Source organism: Amphiura filiformis, chromosome 5, assembly GCF_039555335.1.
Source record: "Amphiura filiformis chromosome 5, Afil_fr2py, whole genome shotgun sequence".
In the NCBI taxonomy this organism is placed as follows: Eukaryota; Metazoa; Echinodermata; class Ophiuroidea; order Amphilepidida; family Amphiuridae; genus Amphiura; species Amphiura filiformis.
Window position 1 is genome coordinate 58970749 of NC_092632.1, and position 22282 is coordinate 58993030.

The window sequence follows — 22282 nt, forward strand, 5'->3', positions numbered from 1 at the left end:
CACACGATCCTCTATCATTATGTGCAGGATCCATGCATGCAACTACTCGTGTATCAGACACAGAGCCATCTACACACAAAGTCTTTATTCTGGGCCATTTTTTACATAGGTAATTACATAAACAATGTAAAAAATAAGCACCCACCCAAAATGACTTTGTTAAGCACCCTAGGTGGTTAATGGAATGAAAACGGTACTTGTTTCCAGGTTATCACATGATTTCTTTTATACTTGGAGGTAATTATATTGATTTACCCACAAGATGGCGAAAACGATGTCACGCTGACGACCTTACAATGGTGGAGCGGGGCACAGGTTCGCCCATGGTCGCACAAAGCGTTATTATCATTTTTATTCTGCATTATGCTTTTTGAAATGCACTTCTCAATGAAGAAGAATATTCAATATCTTCCAAAAAGAGAGACATGCTGTGCTTAAAATTGTTGAGCATGCCGTTGCTTCATTAACCATGAATTACAATGCGCGGAGATAATGTTGACTCCTCCACATCCACATGATGATGATGATGATGATCAGGGCGAGGGCAGGGTCCACAATCATGATGAAGATGATGTTAACCATGAAGCTCACACTGCAGTCTTTGCCTGCATCAAAAAAACCAAAATAAAGAAAATTTGTTTGTAATCTCTCTAACGAACCAATTCAGCATTCACAATTTCAAATGTACTAGATAAGGCCAATAAAAGTCAATTCATTGTTTCCTGTTACACAATTTTTCATGACTGTGTAGGTGACCATTTCATTTTTCATTATTTTATACCATTTCATTATTGTATCTCTTACAGGTGTAAACCAATAACTACCCATGTTAATTACAGTTTGTAGTTTACAGATATAGTTTACAATCACATATTTTTTACGGGATGAGATCAGAGCAGATCATAAAGTGCGGGACAGAGACTTGAGTAGGTATTCATTATTAATTCATTATTAACCATATACCATGCTCCTACTGCAAAGGAAATCCCTGAAAATCAACAGAAAGAGATTTATGATATATTTAAAACCACAATTTTTATTGGTATGTTAAAGTTTGTTCGAAATAAACATTTTATTCAAAATAATAAAATATTTGACCAGCAATTGGTTTTGAGCGGAGTAGGGTAACAGGAAACAAGGAATCGACTTTCATTGGCGTACAGCTGATTCTTCATTGAAGATGTTGTTTTGGTTTCATCTTGCAATTAATTATTCATTTTTGGTTGGGAACAGGTGTATTTACCCTCTCCTAATAGAATTCACACTAAAATATACTTTTGTTCAATTTTAATTTTAAAAAATGTACTTTTAATGAAATTCACATTTTCATGAATTACCATGCAATATTGTGACAATGCCTTTGCTCCTCCCATTCCCCTCCCAATTAAAAAACACTGTCACTGTCACTGATTGCTTACCTGTAGATCTCCCAGCTTTTTTCCATCCGTGATTTCTTTATCATTTGAAGTCTTGGTCATAGTTAACATGGGTCTTGGTGATGATGATGATGAATTCTTGGATAAAGACTTGGATAGACTTTCCAGATACCTGTAGGTTGGCATGGAGTAAGAGAACAACATCAATTACCTATGTTACTAGATGTGAAATGCTGATAAATCAGTATATTTCAGTTTTCATACATTTCTTGTATTAATTTATTACCCACATTAGTGATTAACTTATACCAGTATATATGAGCATACATTTGACAAATAAATAGTTTATTATGGATATTAGTTAGGCAGTCTCTTCCTGGCAAAATCACTTGACCTCACTTTCGTTATTTTATAATGTGATATCAACGGGATATTGATGTTTGCCTCATCATATAAGTATGGTCAGAATTGGATTGTACAATGTACACTCTTGGAAATTTGCATCAGCTTCTGTCGCTGTTGAGTGATAGCTGATTGACTCTGATGTAAATTGACTCCTTGACACTCTTTTCAATGGTTACTGATCCCTAAACCTGGGTAAGACATTTAAGCCTAATGTCGAGTACACTTACATGAATGCTATACCCTCCTCCACCCTCCATATTTCAATGTTAAGAGGTTTCACAGTCCTCCCAACAATGTGAAGGTCAAAATTGTGACCGAACAGATCATATGTTAAAACAACAAATTATGGAAGTCTACCAACACAGTTGAACATTCATTCTAACCACTTGCCATAAAAACTTGATAGTTGGCATATGTGCTTACTATCGATCGAGCACTTTTAAAACATGCAAACAAGAGCCCCATCCACAAAAGTGTAAAGGATTTTGAGCAAATCATTGATACACATAGTTATAAGTAAACCTACATTACAATTGTGTGTCTCAACCCCCATTAGCTCAGTTAGTAAAGCGCCAGACTTTGGTACAATTTCATGTTTTCAAAAGCACTCGATAGTAAGCACATATGTTACCTATCAAGTTTTTACGGTATATCTATTCAATTTAGCTGTTTGCTTTCCATGTTTTCAGACATTTACCTTGCAGCAGCTGAAGGTGGTACCTTTGAAGTCTGTGACAGGAAGTGACCATACTGCTGAGATATCAAGTCAGCTGCGTGACCTCTATTCACTGATGTACCCGCTGTCATCTTGCCTACCGGAGCTGTCTTGTGCCTCAAAGTTGACCCTTTATAGGCTGTTGAGTTATAACTTGGATTAGTTGAATTATAACTTGGATTATTTGGTAAAGCTGCAGATAGACTTGGTCTACTAAGCTTTGTATTATTTGAAGTTCTTTGTTTCATGTTCAGTTGCAATGGAGGTCTTTTCTCAAATCCACTCGGTACCGAATCACTCTCATTCCCACAATGCATTTGGAGGTTTCTGGAGAGTTCATCCGTTAGGAGTGCATCAGTTGAGTGAAGGCTGTTATTGTTACCATCCGTAATTGGATTTGTTAGCTCATTACCATGGTAATGGTTGCCAAGGAAACCTCTGTGATCAGCTGGGTGTTTAAGTACTCCCAATTGTCTGGATGGTTGTATCATTGTGTTGCTTCTTTGCAACTTATGGATAGGATTCCCTGCGTTCATTGGATCCATTGGTTGCAAATGATGAGGAGATTGGGAACTCTGCTGTAAGCCATGGAAAGAATCTGTGGATAATAAAATTGTAAAATTTATTGTATATAATGAAGTCATCTTAAATATCAAATGCAATACTGTTTACTTACAACAGCTGCAATGGATATGTGTTACCAACATCTGATCAAAACATCAGTTCCAAAACCATATGTTAAGTACACTATAAGATTCCTATCCTATTGCCAATGTACCCGACAGGTATTGCCTTTCAGGTACTTTGCTGCTACTTACTGCACAGGTTCTCTGCTGGTGGGTCCTGTGCAGTAGCAGCAGAGTACCTGTGTAGGTACTCTGTGTGAACCTGTCAGGTACCTTGGTGATGGTGTACATGTGCACTGTGCAGTCAGCTGCAATAGGAATTCTGTAGTATATCTGTATACATATCAAGCAAGGGTTTGGGCAACACTAGCTTCCTCATCTCTATTAGCTGCACTGGGGAATGTTATTTATAAGCATGATTGCATTTATACACAACATTACTCAGGGCAGCTAATGGAGTTTGGGAGTGTTGCACTGAGCCCTCAATATATTTGTTGATTTTTACAGGCAGCGATGATATAGTTCACATCTACAATTGAAAATCACAATTTTGAATTTTTGTAATTTTTCACCATTTCAAACTTTTAATGAACATGAACATTTTAGTTACCTAAACCTAAGATTGTAGATTGTAGTGTAGTATTTTATTTTTCATCTAGTGCCATGTTGTTTCTCAGCGTGATATTGCTCCGGCAACATTGTTGAATAAAATTATAAAAATAGAAATACTTAAGATGCTTGATTTACACAAACGAATGGATACTTACTTGAGTGAGTGAATGGATGCTTGAATGGAGAGCTTGGTTGTCCTGTAGTGTGCTGATGACCTGTTGGTGAGGAGGTCATCTTATATCGTACTTCAGCTTCCTGTTCTTGGATTTGTTTGGTAATGGCAAGTAGTCTTGAATACTCTGCACTCTCGTTAAACTGTAAGTATGACAAATATGACACCATGTTTATTCATGTGGATCAAGTTGTAAAATTACATTACCACATATACACATAAAAAGAAGAAAATGTGTAAATTTACTCCATGTTTATTCACTACAGTCTGTTTCGCCCTAAGGCTCCTCAGGTATGTGACCGTCCAGGACGAAACGCTCGTAAAGTCGGCCCCTGGTCAATTTTGTTTTCTTACGTGTTTAGAAAATATATATCATAAGCTTTACAATGATATATCATTTGACTTCAAACGATATCCAAAAGCGGGGTTTATGGTTTGTTAAACTTTGTTCCTTCGGCAAAAGTGTACACTATTTCGGCGCTGCATTAGTTCTCTTTTTCCACATTGCTGGTATTAAATATCAAATGTTCATAATTGGCGGTCACTTCAAATCATCCCCAAGTCAAGTCAACAAGGTTCAGGAATGTCTTCTCATTGTTAAATGTTGGTTAACCCACCACTTGAACAGGATTTAACTAAAGCAAACAAAGACTATTTAGGAGTTCTATACATAAGTAGAAGCTTTTTATCCTCTTCAACAATAGGATTAATGATTGGTTTAAAAGGTGTTTGACTCTCACTAGCAAAATCAGAAACATGTCGCACCAACTTGAGGTACATATGAATACAAAGCCATCTTTACGAGTGGTTTGTGGTGGACGGTCACATATGTTGTGAGTGCTGCTCTGCACCGATCGCTTCTTTGATGCATAATCGGCCAATAAGATTACCGGTCTGTTGTTATGATTATCAGACGATAAAATTAGCCAATCAGAACCTCACTTTTGTGTTTACTGCAGGTACACTCTCAAAATGTAAACAAATGCCATTCTTTTTTGCCACCAAGTGTAAATAGAAATGTTATGAGATACTATATGTGACATGATCAAGGGGAATGAGCCACATGTGGACACTGGTCGAAAATGTGTTTTACATATTTTTCTAAAGAGGACATTTAGAGCTTTCAGAAACTGAAAACCCCATATTGATATGACTTTTCTTTGTGAAGTTACCTCAATTTATCAATCGCTGAAAACAATATAAAACAAAAGAATTTCAACACTTTCTTTGCCAATATCTCAAAATCAATATTAGCGACATCCAACTCATTTCCCTTGATCGTGTCATATGCATATTTACCTCTGATGCAGCCACCTGCCTCTCCTCCTTCTGTATCTTGTGAATTGTTGACAATCTCTAAAAGGCGTAAAAATACAGACAGTAACAATAAAATATACCATTAAAACATCAAAATGAAGTTATTTCACAGCAATTATATAATATAAAATACCTACTGTATTGTAAAAAACAGTAGAGCCAGCTAGTATTTGATGAATGAACAGAACTACATGTGAATGAAGGTATTAGGTTGAAGGTTAAAACTTGCCCAATACATTACGAGGATGAAATTTGTGTAGCACAATACATCCTAACTCAAACATTATAAGCATTCACCATAGGCATGGTCAGAAACCTTATACACCTGCGGTATAAGGAGATCTTTCCTTGCATATATTTTCTTCCATTTTTGAATGAATTGTTACCATTGCTTTGCTGCACTCCTGTGGGCGCACTGGCAGACTCTGAACCTTTTTTAAACCAGGTGGTGTTAGCCGTCTATATCATGTATAATTATGATGACAAGCTTTTTTCTTCAAATGCTTCTTTAAAATGGTACTTGACCAAATTGAGCAGATATTAACCAATTGTTATACAAGTACTCTTTCTCTCTCTTCTCTTTTTTCTTCCTTTTCTCTTCCTTCCTTTCTTCCCTTCTCTCTCCCTCTCTTTTGGAGTAACCAGGGGTTTCAAGTTTACAATTGGATGATTGCTGATTGTTTTGTTGACTTTATCCAGTAAGTGACCTACCTTGAGGTTCCTTTCAGCACTCCGTTCCTGAGAAAACATTGGGATGCCATTATTGCTACGATTGATGTACCGATTCACAAACGGCGGATACTTCTTCATATGTGTGAACTTTCCAGAGGCAGAAGTCTGAAATAATAAAGTGGGAATTGTTACTTAAAACATAGAATTTATGAATAATACCTGGTTGTAATATAACTCAGCATGATGTCTATCATTTTAAAAAAATCCTTTAAAAAAGGAAATGTGCATACCAAAGAAAGTGCACATGATGTAGGGTTTTGTAAATGTTTGACATAAGTATTGGAATTAATAGTAGGAATGAGTGAACTGGGATAAACAAGCAAGCACGTGTAGAACTTTACGATTTGAAAAGGTTAAGTGTGAAAAAAACCACATTTTTTGTATATTGCAAACACACCCCTGAGGCACACAAGGACCTCATTTTGCATAGGCCTACTATATGAAAATGTTGATACAAACTAATAAAGATACCTTGAATCACAGTAGACCTATCTTGCCAAATGGATTTCACCTCTCTTTTTCTAACACCAACTAACACAGGGTAAATTGTTTTTACATATTCGCTGCAGTAGTGCACGTTAGTAACCATTGGTTACTGGTTCAAGCCTGGGCTCATACACCTGTTCCGAATTATGATATGCCATAGACTTTGTGTTGTCATTATTTCGATCAGTGGTTCGTAACAAAGAAAGTGTGAGCCAGTTGACCTAGCAACGGTCATATTCTAATGTGCACTATGCCAGCGAATTGATAGGCAATGATTGTACATAAGAGACTTTGACACATTAGTCACTACATTACATACAATATACAACAAATATTCCAATTGTCTTCCTTTCCATAGATGTCCATAAAGATTTCTTAGTAAACTCTTCTATTGATGTAATAATAACAGGTTGAAGGCATCAATGGATAGCAACAACACACAACAATATTGTGACCAAGAGATACAATCTGTGACAATGAACTTAAAACATGAAATGTCAATGTGCTATTTCATTAATTTACCAAATTTTCTATGAAACTGCCAGAATTCATAAAAATGTGTCTTTGGCATGTGACTTTTTAGTCAGGCAGATCATTAGTCAAAATTATGTCTTCCAACTTCAGTATTGAGTAAACAAGTACAATGGATAGTGCTCTGGGTTTCATGCTGGCTTGTAATTTATTGGTAGCTTTCTTCCTCTCTTCTTCTCCTTCCCTCTCTCCCAGCTGCTTCCTTCTCTCATTTGCCTCTCCCTCCTCACAGTTTACCTTTTAATCTGTTACAACCATTCTTTTGTAATTAGTGTATTAAGTAACCAATGTTACTGAAAATACTTCACTGGTTTGTTCTATTGTGGAACATTTACACTTACATTAACATTTTGACTCTTCCAAGCATGGGCTGATAACCTTAACAATTACAATCTAAATATTTGTGAATCCAACTAAATTTACTTCAGTTAAAGTACAAAATCAATTCTGTCGTATTTCATTTAAATCTTACCATATAGTGTTTTCATGGAAGGCATGCATAAATATTAAAAGAAAAAATAACACAAATGTCACCATGTTAAAAACGTGTGTAAATTTTATATTAAACAAACATAAAAAACATATATATTAAAACATATATGGTGCATTTGGGTTACATATTACACAATATCCTACTGTATTTACAAATCCAAGTCTAATTATGATGGGCTTACAACAAAATAAAGAATTTTGAATTTTGATTTTGATCGACATCAGACTCATTTAGCTTGATCGCATCACATCTTTGCTTTTAGAATTAAAACTTGGAAAGAATGCTTGGGTGATAGGCCTCAGTGAGAGGTACAGAACATGAGCCTATCCACCTTTAAGGCAGACGCTTCATTAAAATAATATCTGCTAACTTTAATTTTGGTCTTTGAAATACAGGTAGGTCACAATGATAAATGATTTGTCCCAGATTTTATGCACATGCTGTGGAAATGCTGTATATTCAAATAGCAGCATCAATTCATCTTGAAAAGTTGCTGTGGACTTTTGGTGTAAATTGTCAAAAAGTGGCTGGAAAGAACAAACAATTGATAATTTCCCCAAAAGGTGGGGGAAACATCCCCATGCCCCCACCCAGATTGACACCCATGCATTCAAAACATCTGATGTAGTGGTATGTACTTTGTTTCAAAAGAAACACTGCATTTTACCATACACTGAAATCAACACACACATGTATAACACACACAAATTTCACACTTCAGTCAGTCATACACTCAAACAAAATCACAGCAAAGTTATGTATCAGTTTATCATAATAAATTTGTAACTCATAAGGCATAAGAGATCCTGTGCCATATACTGGGGTACCCAAAAAGGTGGCTTTGTTACATTTTGATGTGCAGTTTGGATTTCAAAACACTGTCTCTTGAGTATTCCTTCACTTAGAAGATTCAATTAGGTCTTAAATTGAGGCTAATTTATTCTATATTACTCATGTTTTTATCCTGTTTTAAAATATTTTTCAATTATTTTCTTATGACGTTTGGCATGAAATGTGCCAAGGGTGGCTGAAGATTAGGGGAAGGAGGATTAGGGGGAGGGATCATATTGTAAATTTGATTTAAAACCCCCTTTAAAAATTTGAATCTAGTAAAAAATGTCTAAATGAACTCCCAGACATCTAAACCAAGTAAATAAATACAGAAGTTCATTTAAAAGACCAATACTTGCTCAGAATGATTGTAAATGTGGAAAAAAGAGGTGGGGTTACATCCTCCCTACTTTGTGATTGTTTTTGCCCGCACTCTCTCATTTTTTAACCGATTTCCATAAAAAAGGTGTCAAAATGCTCAGAAGGATGAACCACTTCAAATGAGATGTGTAGGTAAAATGTTTGAACCATTTCATTTTTTTACTATGTAACACAAGGTACCCCAGGTTGTGACACAGGACCAAGAACCAAATGATCTTTGGATTGACTGTCAATACTGCTTCAATGCTTGTTATTAATGAACTATCACCTAATTAATCAGAATTACTGGTAAATTTGTATTGATCAATTATTATTATGTGCATGGATTCATATGTTATCACAATTAACAATAGTCAATGATAAATTGATTTAATAAATAATAAGGATCGACCAAGCATCGATGGTCGATCGAAAGATCAAACTAATTTGTTTCTATTGCCCAAGTTGTTATTTTCAACTTTTTTTCTTAGGATCCATTGATATTATTATGCAAAGATACAGCTTTCAAAGAAAAACTCCAAGAGCTGCTTTGATCAAAAATCCCTTCACAAGAAACACCAATTTTGATTATAATTAAGACCTACAAGCGTAACAGCAATAAAATAATGGCATCATCACATCACGTTTTGGCAAACAAATATTTTACAAGCTTTTTGCAGGAATCTAGGTGAGCAAAATCTTAATTTCAGAAGATATGCAAAGCTTTAGGTTTGAAATTGAGCATTTTTTGTGGATTTTATAGGGTGCACTTTGCATGTTTACACAAGCTAAGTTACAGCTTTGTACAAGCCACTGTATTCGTATCAGGGGTAGGAAAATTATTATTTGTTAAATATTGTTCAAACTTGCGATGAATTTTATTAATACTACTACTGGGATACTGAATTGGACTATTCCAACTGAAATCCATACACCCTGGAATGGAAGACTTGAACTTAATTTCCACACAGGGCGTGTAGATTTCAAATGGGGTTACCTGAATGAGTGACTCCATTTGAAATCTACACCCCCTGTGTGGGAGATTATGGTCATGTCTTCCATAGGGTGTGTATTAAATTTCAATTTGTAACCCAATACAGCAACATATAGTTTAAAACAATTAACAAATACCATCCCCCTTCCACTTTGGCTATTATTACTTCATAAAAACAAGTGCCTAATTATAGAATATATTGCCATGCCCCCTTCCCCCAAAATGTCACATTGTTTTACCCAAAAAAGTCCCATTTGCGAACAAACAGGTTTTTTTTATGCCTTTTTGGTCAAAAAAGGTCCACATTACATTTCACTACCTGAAGAGAATTGATCAGAAACTGAATTCCTTCCTGAGGTTAGTATCTGTCAATGAATTGACCAGATCACCAGGCTGTCATTATAGCTATAGAGGCAGTATATGACACACACCTTGTGTGGCTGTTGATCCATCACTATAAGAGTTATTACCCTCGATTTGGTTGAAAAAGGAGATGAGATATGATCAATTCTGTTCAGGCAGTAAAACCTAATGCTTTTTTCAAATCCACCCCAAGTCCACTCTTTCAAAATCCACCCCAAGTCCACTTTTTCAAAATCAGCCCCCCCCCAAATAAATCCTGGTTTTATATGGGCCTGGTAGTAGTGTTGGTGGAAGTGATGGTGGACGGTGGTGTGATGGGACGAGGTGGTCCATGGGTGGTGATGGATGTGGTAGTGACATTGGTGTGATCTATAAGCCTATTGACTCTTTGCACAGATCTGCCATCTTGTTGTCCCCAAAAACTTATGTGCAAAAAGTGCCTTCAACATTTTTCTGAAAGCCCCACAAAATCACCCACACCTTTGACAAACCGACCTTTTAGTGTATATGCTAAATAATGAAGAAAGGGGGCAGCCTATTATATGCTTCACCCTGGCAGGGCATAAGGCAATACGAGATAAGATCGGAAATAAATGATGCAAGCCCCAAGTAGAAATCTTCCTATGCCTATATCTTCATATGTAAAGCCATGATTTTTCCGTGTTACAAAATTTAAATTCCGTGTTACAAATTGGACAATTCCGTGATTTTCCGTTTTACATTATAAAGCACTGAAAAGTGCATGCATTCCCATACAAGCATGTTTTTAAAAGTGTAATTTGTCTTATATAAATATGTACCTTTTTACTGTAGTCTCCCCTCAACATCCCCATTAAAATTAAGCATCATCAATTGTCTTGTGTGTACTTCCGATAGCTGTATCGGACAAAATCTTGCATCGTAGGCCTAGAATAAATGCCAGAATAGATTGTTTAATGGTTGATTACTGCTAAATTATCACTTTTCTTTCTTGTTTTTTTGCAAATCAACACAAAAGTTAGACATTTTACACAGATTTTCACTACTTTGTGTGAATTTTTCCATTTTTCCGTATCACAGAGAAATCATGGCTTTATTCATATGCCTATGTCTGGGTAAAAGTTGTTATTGCTACAGTAATGTTTGTGGAATCTGACCAAATTATCTAGCTTAAGTTTTTACAACTGTACAATGTCAAAAAAATTGCATGATCCTAACCCTAAGAATAAGATGTTAATTATACAAATATTTGGGAGCTAATTACATAGGGTGTGGGTATATAGTACCATAATAGTGCTAACATGTCACATTTCAGTTAGATTATGTGACAAAAAACAAAAATATACACATAAAACATGAGACAAGACAATAGTAAAAGACACCGTCATAAGTCAGAGGGATGCAAGGTGCAACATGTAAGTGCTGCAAAAAAGTGCATCATCTTATCATTATAGTATATAAGCAGAAGAGCATGTGCAGGTCAGCAAAATATTGTGCCTTGTGTGTATTTCACAGCAGCCTGATATTAATATGCAGAAGATGAAAGTAGAAAAATTGGCATCATAGGCCACCATACTGTATCTTGATTCATGTTGAATTGGTTTGTCTCGGCTAAGTTCATGACCTGTGGTTCAAGCAATCGATACATGGTAGGCCCATCCTCGCCCTTCAGTGCTCTCTCATCAAATACTCTATGGCTCTTGGCATGGCATGCCATTCGAAAAGGTCGAAGGTCAGGGTTCAAATGAGAGATTGGGTTGTGAAATCGCAGTTCAAGCGGAAGTTGAGTTCTTGGTTGGTCCCCTGCTGTTGTTGATCGATGAACTTCTTGTGATTGTAACACAAGCTTCATGTGTTGCTTGCTATCGACAGCCTGTGGTTCCATGTGTGTCATAGTCAAGTTAATCAAAAGTATAAAATAAAGGTTTACATTATGTATCACAGCGAGCCTCTGTTATGGTAATGGTTATATATGCAATACAGTTGTGATCAGGAGTGCAACACACAATTATTAATTTTTTAGCTACTATTACATACTGCAATCATATTAGAAGTCATCTGGAATACAATGTACTATATCCTCAAATGTGAGGATTTGAGGCAGGGCCAGATTTACCACAAGGCCAGATGGGCCTGGGTCCAGGGATCACAAGATCCTGGGGCCTACAATTTTGGAGGATAAACCAAATATGTAAAAAACAGAAAAAAGGGGAAAAATGGGAAAATTAGGTGAAATACTGCACAGTTTGAAATAAGAAATAGGTTACATAGATAGGGCCAAAAAAAAAAAAGTTGTTTGCTTGCCCTCAACCGACCGACCCTAATTTTGGAAATCAGAAAAAAGTTTGTTTTTTCTATTTACTGTACAAAAGAATACCGACCCTAATTTTGGAAATTCCTGAAAAAGTGTTTTTTTTTTTTTTTTTTGCATTTTGAAGATGTAAAAAAAATGTTTTTTAGAGTTTTTGTTCAACATGTTTGTTGTTTTGTAATGTTAGTTGATTCATTTTGACACCAAAATCGTCTGATTTTTCATATTTTGAGCCTTAATTAATTACAAACAGTAGAGTTGGTTAGTAATTAAAGAAAAAAAAAAAAAAAAAAAAGAAATCCCGACCGACCGACCCAATTGTTAAAATTCAATTGAGGGCAAGCAAACAATTTTTTTTTCTTGGCCTGGGGTGGGGTAAGGTCCTTGGGGAAGATGCAACACATTTTAGCCTGACCCAGAGCCTGAAAAATGCAAATCTGGCCCTGGTTTAAGGTTAGAAGGCATGTCTTCTATGCTAAGGGAATAAAATATTAGCATGCATTGTTATCAAATCAAGAGGTAACATACAAATTTGAGTTCAAATGACATACAAATACAGGAGAATAACCTAGCAGGGAAGCAAGGGGGGATGGGGGCAGATTGTCCATTGGAAAAATATTTCAGGCAAGATCAGGACTGGAAAGCTTTAAAATTATGTCAAATCTGGATGGACACATTTTCTCTTTGCAGACTTCATTCACCACAGAGCAACCAAGCTAGATACAAGTCTACAGAACTAAAAGCCAGGCAATTTGCTGTCACTATGCATATGATTGGTTTTACACATTTATTCAGCATACAAATTACAATAACTCTTTCTAAATATAACCCATATTTTTTGGATTTACAAACCTCATAAAGAATTCATCTAATCTTTCCAAATGATATGTATTAAAATTACAAAAGAAAAAATACTGGAATTGAAATTATGAAAAAGCACATGAAATATGTTGATGAATGTTAAATACAAAATTCACAAAATTCACAAATACGGCTTTTGATGGGTAGAGCAGTTACTCACATTGTATGGTATGTTATCATGCTTGCATGCAGCACATTAATGAGTTATACCAGTTGAAATCCATACACCCCCTGGAACGCATGACCTTAATATCCCCTACAGTGGGTATAGATTTGAAATGGAGTCACTCATTCAGGTAACTCCATTTGTAATCCATATACCCCAGGAAGACATGACCTTAATCTCCCTCGCAAGGGGTGTAGATTTTCAAATGGAGTCATCCATTCAGGTAACCTGATTTGAAATTCATACTCCCTATTTGGAAGGTTAAGATCATGTGTTCCACAGGGGGTGTACAGATTTCAAATGTAATGGCCCAATGGTGGTGATCAGATGACTTCAATTAGTAAGACAGATGAGTAATGATATGAAAGAGAAAGAGAGACAGGTGAAGGTTAGTAGTTATGTAATCACACAATGAAATATGAAAGTTATGATGTTATCATTTGAGATGTAATAGTTCATTTCTCTAATGGATCATGAGAGCATGTGCTAGGCCGTGATTATCCAACATGATGAAGATGTGTGAGTTTTTTCTAATGTTACTCAAAAACTAAAATAGGTATAAAGGCTGTATCAAAATGATTGTTCACCAACTGTTTTCATTTTTTGTGTGAAATTTATGAGAATAACACACTATGAAGAAATTGAGTGCTTGTTAAGGAAGGCCTCCTTTTTCGCAATTCTATAACAAAATCGGCTTGGTGGCGTATCCCCACTAGTTATGACAATGATGTATTTTGACATGAAAATGAATGAAAGCAGGTTTTTCATCAATGATCAAAAATCAATAACACTTTCGTTTTAAACATGTTTACACCCCTAGTATGCTGTTTGAACAAATTATGAAAAAAATACGACGGCAGAGCACAAAAATTACCATTTTGCTCGTCACAGTGGAAGTACTTGTGTAACAATCTGACAATATGAATTTGCAGTAATACCTTTCTTCACGTAAGGAGCAATATCTCCACAATGCAACATAGTTGGCAGTGGTGATACAAACCCATCCTTTTTATTTCAAACCCACCCTTTTTATTTTATACCCTTTATACCAAAACTCCGAAACCCACCCTTTCTAAGCATGGTTACTTATCATATATAACTGGTTATGGTGGTCCAGGAGGTGCAGATTTGCATCCAAAGAGAATTACATATTGAAGTTTTAGAAAACCAAACACTACAGAATGGGATTTCAATATTTTTTGTGTTTCATTTAGTGTCATTCAGTCGGAAATTACAGTAAACTTTGAGATGGCAATTGTTGACTTCTAAACCCACCCTTTATATTTGGACACACATTTTAACCAGAAAATTTCAAACCCACCCTTTCAAGCATTTTGTGGACCTCTCAAACACCCCCTTTCTAAAGCGTGGGTTACCAACAGTGTGCAATGACAAATTCTAACAATATTAACAGATCAAGTAGTACTTTTCTACTTCCTAAATTGGTATAATTTACATTCCCCAAATGAAATCAGTTTTATATATTTAACATTTTCTTGAAAATGACTTGCGTGTCAAGAACATTCATTTTGATACAATCTGAATAATGTTATGGTGTAAGTGGTATGGTATGTGCAATTAAATATTAGAATATGCATGTGTTCTACTGAAGACTATAGAATCAATTTGTTTTAACTTAAGAAAATGATTTACAAAACCTGCATTTCAAAGTTTGAGTCTATTATGTATTACAGCTTCTTTCCTTGTTTTGTTTTACATAATTATTCTCAAAATACTATCTAAGAAAACCTAACTACTCAACACTGCAGTCTTATTCATTACACTTTTCTGGAAACTTAAAATAAGCTTCTACAAAGATGTCAATAACTGTTGTTGTATAATTTGAAGCATTAAAAAAGTCATTACTTTGAACAGAAAAAACTGAAATTCAAAACTTGAAAATGACATGACTTTGAAGAACATACATGCAACATGTAACAGATTTTTCCCTGCTGATCCTCCTTAATTAGTTAAAGAAAAAGAAGAAGTATGAAGCTTAAAAACAGTATAATATTCAAAATAATACAGTATCAACCTACACTGAGAATACTAGATCCTGATTTGGCCTGCACAAAGAAAGATTGTGTAGAGTACATTAGCAAGTAAAAAGTTAACAAGAATTAAGACTGTAAAGGCGTTAATTTGCTGAACATGTGATGAAAAAGTACCGTATCTAGCTGCATATTTTACCAGATGTCATGTTGTTGCAAGAGTACCCCATTCTAGGTCAATTATCTATTTACACAAACTTTGATAATCAAATTAGGAAGACTGCATCAACGCTTCTCTATAGCAAGTTGTTATAGTTCTCCTCATTTTCTACCAATTTATCATACGTCATCAATTCAATCAAGCTACCTAGTACCTTTACAGTCCAAATAATGAATTCATAACATTATGAACTACCGTATTGTTTGTAATAAACGCCCGGGCGTTGCATTTTTTCAAATAGGGGGCGTTTATTGGAAGTGAATTGTCAGTGAAAAAAGCTTAAAAATCGGGTTCAATTTCCTGATGGTGCTCCTGGTAAAAGGAGGGCGGTACGACCATACAAGATGGCGGCGCCCACTGAAAATTACAATTTCGTGGGAAATACAACAAAATTACACCTGTAAGTGCATGGAATTAGTGAAATGTTACCATAATTAGGCAATGAATGGATGGGAGTTGAGTCAAAATAGGTTTTTTCCATGCAATTTAGCGATCGTGACTGCCATTACTGATGCAAGTTTTAAGCTTACCTACACGATATGGCATGGAAATGTTTGCATTTTTGTCAATTTTTTATATAAAAATTGGAGGGGGGCGTTTATTAGAGGGGGAGCGTTTATTACAAACAATACGGTATGCTCATTTCTTCTGAGACAAATTATTCAATTCCATTTCAGAATGAGAATTGTATTAGTATGCTAGGAAAGTTTCGAGTTACTAGCAACATGCATTGGGTTTATTATTTGCAAAATCACACTATGAACATATCTTAAGTACTACAAACTAACGACTTTTCAATTATTCATGATAATCAAAATATTAATTAGCATTGAAATAACAACATGGCAGTTTCATTACTATATATTTTCTGAAGCACAAATTTAAAATCAAATTTATTCACTGTATTTACGATCAAACAAGTCCAACTATTCCTAGTCTTTGCCGCATGGTTCCGTAACACATTTCTTACCTTCTTGTTGCCAGCATTTAACTCCTCAGCATCGGGGAGTGTCAACTCAGGTAAGATCTACACCAGGATATTAAGATGAGGAGGAATAAGATGATGATGTGGATGATGGAGGAGGATGTGAAGACAAAGACAAAACAGGTGGTATATTGATAACATTAAAGACATGACAATATGGGGATTGGATTTACAACTTGCACATTTCCAATATCTGGAATGCTTTATCAAAACATGAATGGGCTTACATCCAGTGGCATAGCTAGGGGGCAAGTGAGGGCATGTGCCCTTGGTGCAGACTTACGGGGGCGCCGATTCAACCACTTCATCGATTCCGCACCCCATCAAGCGGTGAAATTTGTGTGCACTTTGCGTGCATTTCAACATATATAAATAATCATTTGAAAGACCTTTTAACTTGATTACATGCTCCGTACATAATTGTTTCAGGAATTGCGGTGGGGAGGAGGGCACCATTCTGTATCATTGGCCCAGGGTGCCACAACACCTGAGCTACGCCACTGCTCACACCTGGTTTGAAGTACCGTTCATTATGATTGGAGGCAGATCTAAGTGCGCAGCATTGAAAGTGGGAAAGTGAAAGTTGAAAAGTGAAAGTTGAAAATTGTTCAGTTCCACCGAATGGAGTCTGATTAGGAGCAAATTTGGACGTTTTAACGTTTTTCCCCCGAATGACCAACAAAAGTGGAGGGGCCATGGCCTCCCCTTTGCGCACGCCACTGGATCTAGGATTTATTTGTACTGAAGATCCACAAGTTGTCTGTTGACGGTACAATGCATGTGAAGTCTTTGTGTAGTGATGGTGTACAGGTGTTGCAGTGATACATATGACATGGCAAGATACATAGTATTCAACAATCTTTGAAAACCTCTTTGACATCTTTGCATCATGCTGTATGATGGCATACAATTTGCGAAGTTGTGGTAGAGTATGTGGAACCACAAATGGGTGATTGAATTGCGCACTTTTCTGTCCAGTTTAAAAGAAGAAAGTTGTTTTGAGCATGTTATGTCCTCAAAGTTTACATGTAAGTTTGCTTATACATGCAGATCATGATGTGAAGATGAGAAAGATATCCACAAAGAGTGAAATGTTAGAAACGTATGGTTCCTGAAATGAAATGTATCTAATAATACTAAGAAATATTGCACTGAATATGGGGAAAATAGTGAGTAAAATATCTACCATATCTAGTTAATACATGTTTCTTTTTATTTAAAATTTATTGTAGTCAAAGCGTTTTAGGCGATTTGTGTAAACCTTCACCAGTTTTAAATGGGAAAACAGCTAGAATACTAGTATCCTTTCATATATATTTTACATGGGCATTGCTTTTATATACAAGATTATCTTTAATGTGATATTCAACTTAACTTAGTTCATCCACAATGCACAGCAAGTCAAACTATTCTTCTCCTTCTTGTTAATGTTATAATTATTTACCCTTCCACCATTGATGTTAAGGCAGTTTCAAAACATTCTTTTGCACTGTGTGTTAACATAATATGTTGCTTTGCACCATTATGTTCTTTTCACCATATTTTAATGTGTCCATTTGGGTATTTTAAGCACAAAGTTACCTCTAGGGCTGCTAGCTGGGGAATACACAATTATGTTATTGCAGCGCAAATCACATATTTTGTCTCCAAATGTGTTTTTGACTTTTTTTTGCAATTTCTTTTTTTTCACAGATTTGGGGAGTCCCTTGACCAAGTGCTGCAATCATTTGTGGTTGATTTTAAAATATTTTGGAAAAAAATTACAATTCTGTATCCAAAAGGGGTAGATTTGTAACATGTGTTCACATCAGAATTTATTAAAGATATATAAATGTGTACAAAACTAATGCATTTTTGGATCTTCAATAGATTATGCAGTGAACACAAGTTACAAATCTGCCCCTTTTTGATACAAAATTGTAATTTTTTACCAAAAATTAAAAAAAAATATCACAAATGATTACAGCACTTGGTATTAGGTCCAGAGACTCTCCAAAATTGCGTATTTCTAGCAGCCCTACCTTGAACATTTAGTCAGATTTTGATTGCAAATAGTTGTTACAGATAGTCGATCATGACAGTCACTACTATTTGGTGCCATCTAGTTAATACTATACAAAACAAGAGGATGAAGTTGTGATACCCTACCATAGACTACCAGATGAGTCACTCTAATTTTGAAACTGCCCTAACTATCACACTGCAAGCTAACCAATTCTAAACCACACAAGCTATCATATCACATACACTGCTACTCACCACACCACGAGACTTGTGTTTGGAACGTTTCTTTTTCCTTTTCTTATTTTGTTTTGTCTCGTCTTCTGGGTCACCATTGTCAGGTTGTTCTGATTCTGAGGCGCTGTCACTATCACTTGTACTAATAAATAGCGATCAAAATATTGAAAAACATTGTAATAAACATTTCAAAAAGAAAACAATAGTTTTTAATAAACTGTTTGAAAATACAATTGAAGACAAATTATGTTCTATGGTGCATTTTTGACTTGTTCAATGGAAATATAAACAACAGCATCATACATATACAAATTCAAATGAAATAAAATGAAGTGAAACAAATACTACTTATAATAGAAATTCCTCCTTCAAGAAATGTTCCCCAAATAGATTCACAATTTTTGATTCACAGATTTTACACAAAAAACAACTTTCAGTTCTGCTTGAAATAAATAACTTGAGTCAAATAATTTCCAGAATTCTTGCTTGTCAAATGCAAAGTAATGAGAGGAGGTGTGGTATCTTGTGATGTTATAGATATATGTTCCTTATTTATCCCATAATGCACTACGATTCCAGTGTATACCATGAACTCTGCACATGAGTTTGAATGTGGCACATTCAGTCCAACATTTGAATGTGAATATGAGAATATCTGCAGAGGAAGTACTCCTTGGAAATTTGAGTAAATGTATTTTTATCATTGACATTGTAGTTATAGTTGTAGTTATAATTGTAATCACATTTTTATAATCATTTATAATTGTAGTTGGATTATAGTTGCATTTATAGTTGCAGTTAGAATTGTAGCTGGATTGAGAGTTATAATTAGAGAGTTATAGTTGAGTCTAGAGTTATAGTTGAGTTTATAGTTACTTTATAGTAGTTGTAGGTTTAGAGTTAGGGTTGAATATTTCACTTATGCTACATATGATCACAGAAGTAAGAAATCTTTCATGATGATCAGGTATTAAACCTAGTAAATTCAAAACCTAGGTCTATAGATTCAAATCTTCTTAGACTATACTCCAACATCAGATACTCTTTTTTTCTGGAAGACCTGGGTAAATTACTTGAGGGCACAACAAAGGGGAATTAGTTTTATGGCCATATTAAATGTTTTCACTGTGGGAGATTATTAGCATTATTAGTAGATGTGAAAACAGACCCTGGAAATAAATTCCAGGATCTGTGCTGTGACTTGGTATAGATCTGATCACCATGATAGTCATGATAGTGGGGCGGGTGTAACAATGCGGTACTCAAAAACACTTGTGCCATTTAGTACCATTTAGCATAACATAATTAGTGCAAATTGCACTAGTTTAATTAGTGTTCAGTGGTGTAGTTCAGGGGTTGTGGTGCCCAGGGGCCAATGATACATAATGGTGCCCTTTTTTTTTTGCATCAGGCCCCACCTTACAAGTGTTTGTAAACGGTCCCTAAATAGTTTATTTTCGAGCATAGCAAGCATGACATTTTGCACACATTTCTGTACTGCCCGGGTACTGCCCCTCTTATAAAAGCTTATAAAGTGCCAAATCCCCACAGCTCATAATTAGTGCACAGTCCAAAATGAGGGGTGTTTGGGTGATGGAGCCAAAAGTAAAACCACTGACAGGCCTGTACATAGAACCCTATTTATTTTCACCTTCAAATTAAAGGCAGCGTATCAACTCTTCTACAGGAGTGGGAGAATTAAGAAGGGGCCAAGAGGTGAAAAATTTCCAAATCTTCCTGCTGTCCCTCTACTAAAATATTGTTGATATTCACTGAGAAATTTTGGGTCAAAATTAGAATGTTTAAAAATTGTGGTCTAACCAGGCCAAAAGAAGATACTTTTGGTCAATTTTGAGCCGAGGCAATATCGACCAGCCCCAGGGGCACATCAAAATATTTTGGTGGGTATGCTCCGAGGTGGTGGGTACCGATAAAAGGGGGTCTTTTGGAGCTGCGAACAAGTAAAACAGGGACATTTGGCCGGGACTTTTGGAGCTGCGAACAGTCCAAATCAAGGGTCTATCTTGGCTTTCTGGTTGAAAATCGCATGAAAAAACCTTTCAGAGCTGAAATTATCAAAATCAAGGGTCTTTCGGAGTTCTATTTTGGTCAAATATAGGGGTCTTTCGAGACTGCGAAATCCAAAAGGGGGTCTCTCCTGGGGAGCATACCCGTATGGTCATTTGACCAGCCTCTCCCACTCCCCATTTACTGCTGATGCTGGTATGCCTCTGCTCTTCTGGGTCTTTGAATTGATGAAGGATCATGCTATAAAAATTAATTAAGTCATGAAGTGACATGAGCTATCTATAAATTGCATAATGGGTTGCTGTTTTGGCCATGATTTCATGATTTGACCACCCAGGGGCTTTCATTTCCTGCTTATACATCATCAACACAATGACCCCTCACTGTGTGTCTCAACTCCAAGCATGAAGTTATAGAACTCCCAGGACCCCAGTTTTAAGTATCTTTGTTTACCTTGACAAAAAGGACTCATGTAACATTTCACAGTGAACCCAGGAAGGGCTTCATCATATTGAAAAAAATGCAGAATTATGAACAATGCCAAAGGGATTGAGGCTAATTGTTATAATTGGTTGGTTAGACCTGTATACATGGTATACAGGTATCAAAGGACACCATTTCATCAGGTACAGGTGATGCATTCTGGGAAGAATACATAGTGTACATGGTTTTAAAAATGCATTATGGGCAAGAGTTCCAACAATGCATTATGGGAAAGCATTCCAATACAATCTACAGCAATGCATTATGGGAAGACATTCCGCTACAGGGTATGGGTATAGCATATAGTTTCAACAATGCATTCTGGGGACCTATATCATAGTTTCAACAATGCATTATGGGAAAGCATTCCAGTACAGGGTACGGAATGCAATATGGAAGGCATTTGACTACAGGTGTAGCATAGTATCAACAATGCATTATGGGAAGCTATGGCATACTTTGTATGGGAATATAAGGTACTGCATGTAGGCCTATTTAACATGACAATAACATGGTATTTAAAAATGCATTATGGGCAAGAATTCCAACAATGCATTATGGGAAAGCATTCCAATACAATCTACAGCAATGCATTATGGGAAGACATTCCGCTACAGAGTATAGGTATAGCATATAGTTTCAACAATGCATTATGGGAAGCTATGGCATAATTTCAACAATGGTACAGAGAATGTCTTTAGTTATATAACTCGATCTAGCCACCTATAAACTCAACTATAATTCCAACTACAACTATAAACTCAACTATAATTCCAACTACAACTATAAACTCAACTATAATTACAACTACAAGTATAAACTCAACTATAATTACAACTACAACTATAAACTCAACTATAATTCCAACTATAACTACAACTACAACTATAACTACAACTATAAACTACAACTACAACTATAAACTATAAAATGTTAACACTAAATGTATTTTTATCATTGACATTGTAGTTATAGTTGTAGTTATAATTGTAATCACATTTTTATAA

The 22282-nt window shown here is 35.7% G+C and overlaps 1 protein-coding gene across 1 annotated transcript in view; it reads right to left on the reverse strand.

Moving 5' to 3' along the window:
* Positions 1-22282, reverse strand: part of LOC140152309 (uncharacterized) — a 65101-nt gene continuing 42819 nt past the window's right edge. Inside the window, exons 17-26 of the mRNA XM_072174611.1 lie at positions 18786-18906; positions 16512-16568; positions 15370-15396; positions 11569-11865; positions 5935-6060; positions 5206-5262; positions 3890-4049; positions 2479-3094; positions 1419-1548; positions 1-605 (exon numbers count right to left, since the gene is read on the reverse strand). Of these exons, the coding sequence (XP_072030712.1) occupies positions 588-605; positions 1419-1548; positions 2479-3094; positions 3890-4049; positions 5206-5262; positions 5935-6060; positions 11569-11865; positions 15370-15396; positions 16512-16568; positions 18786-18906 (1609 nt within the window). The 3' untranslated portion in view covers positions 1-587. The remainder of the gene's footprint in view (positions 606-1418; positions 1549-2478; positions 3095-3889; positions 4050-5205; positions 5263-5934; positions 6061-11568; positions 11866-15369; positions 15397-16511; positions 16569-18785; positions 18907-22282) is intronic.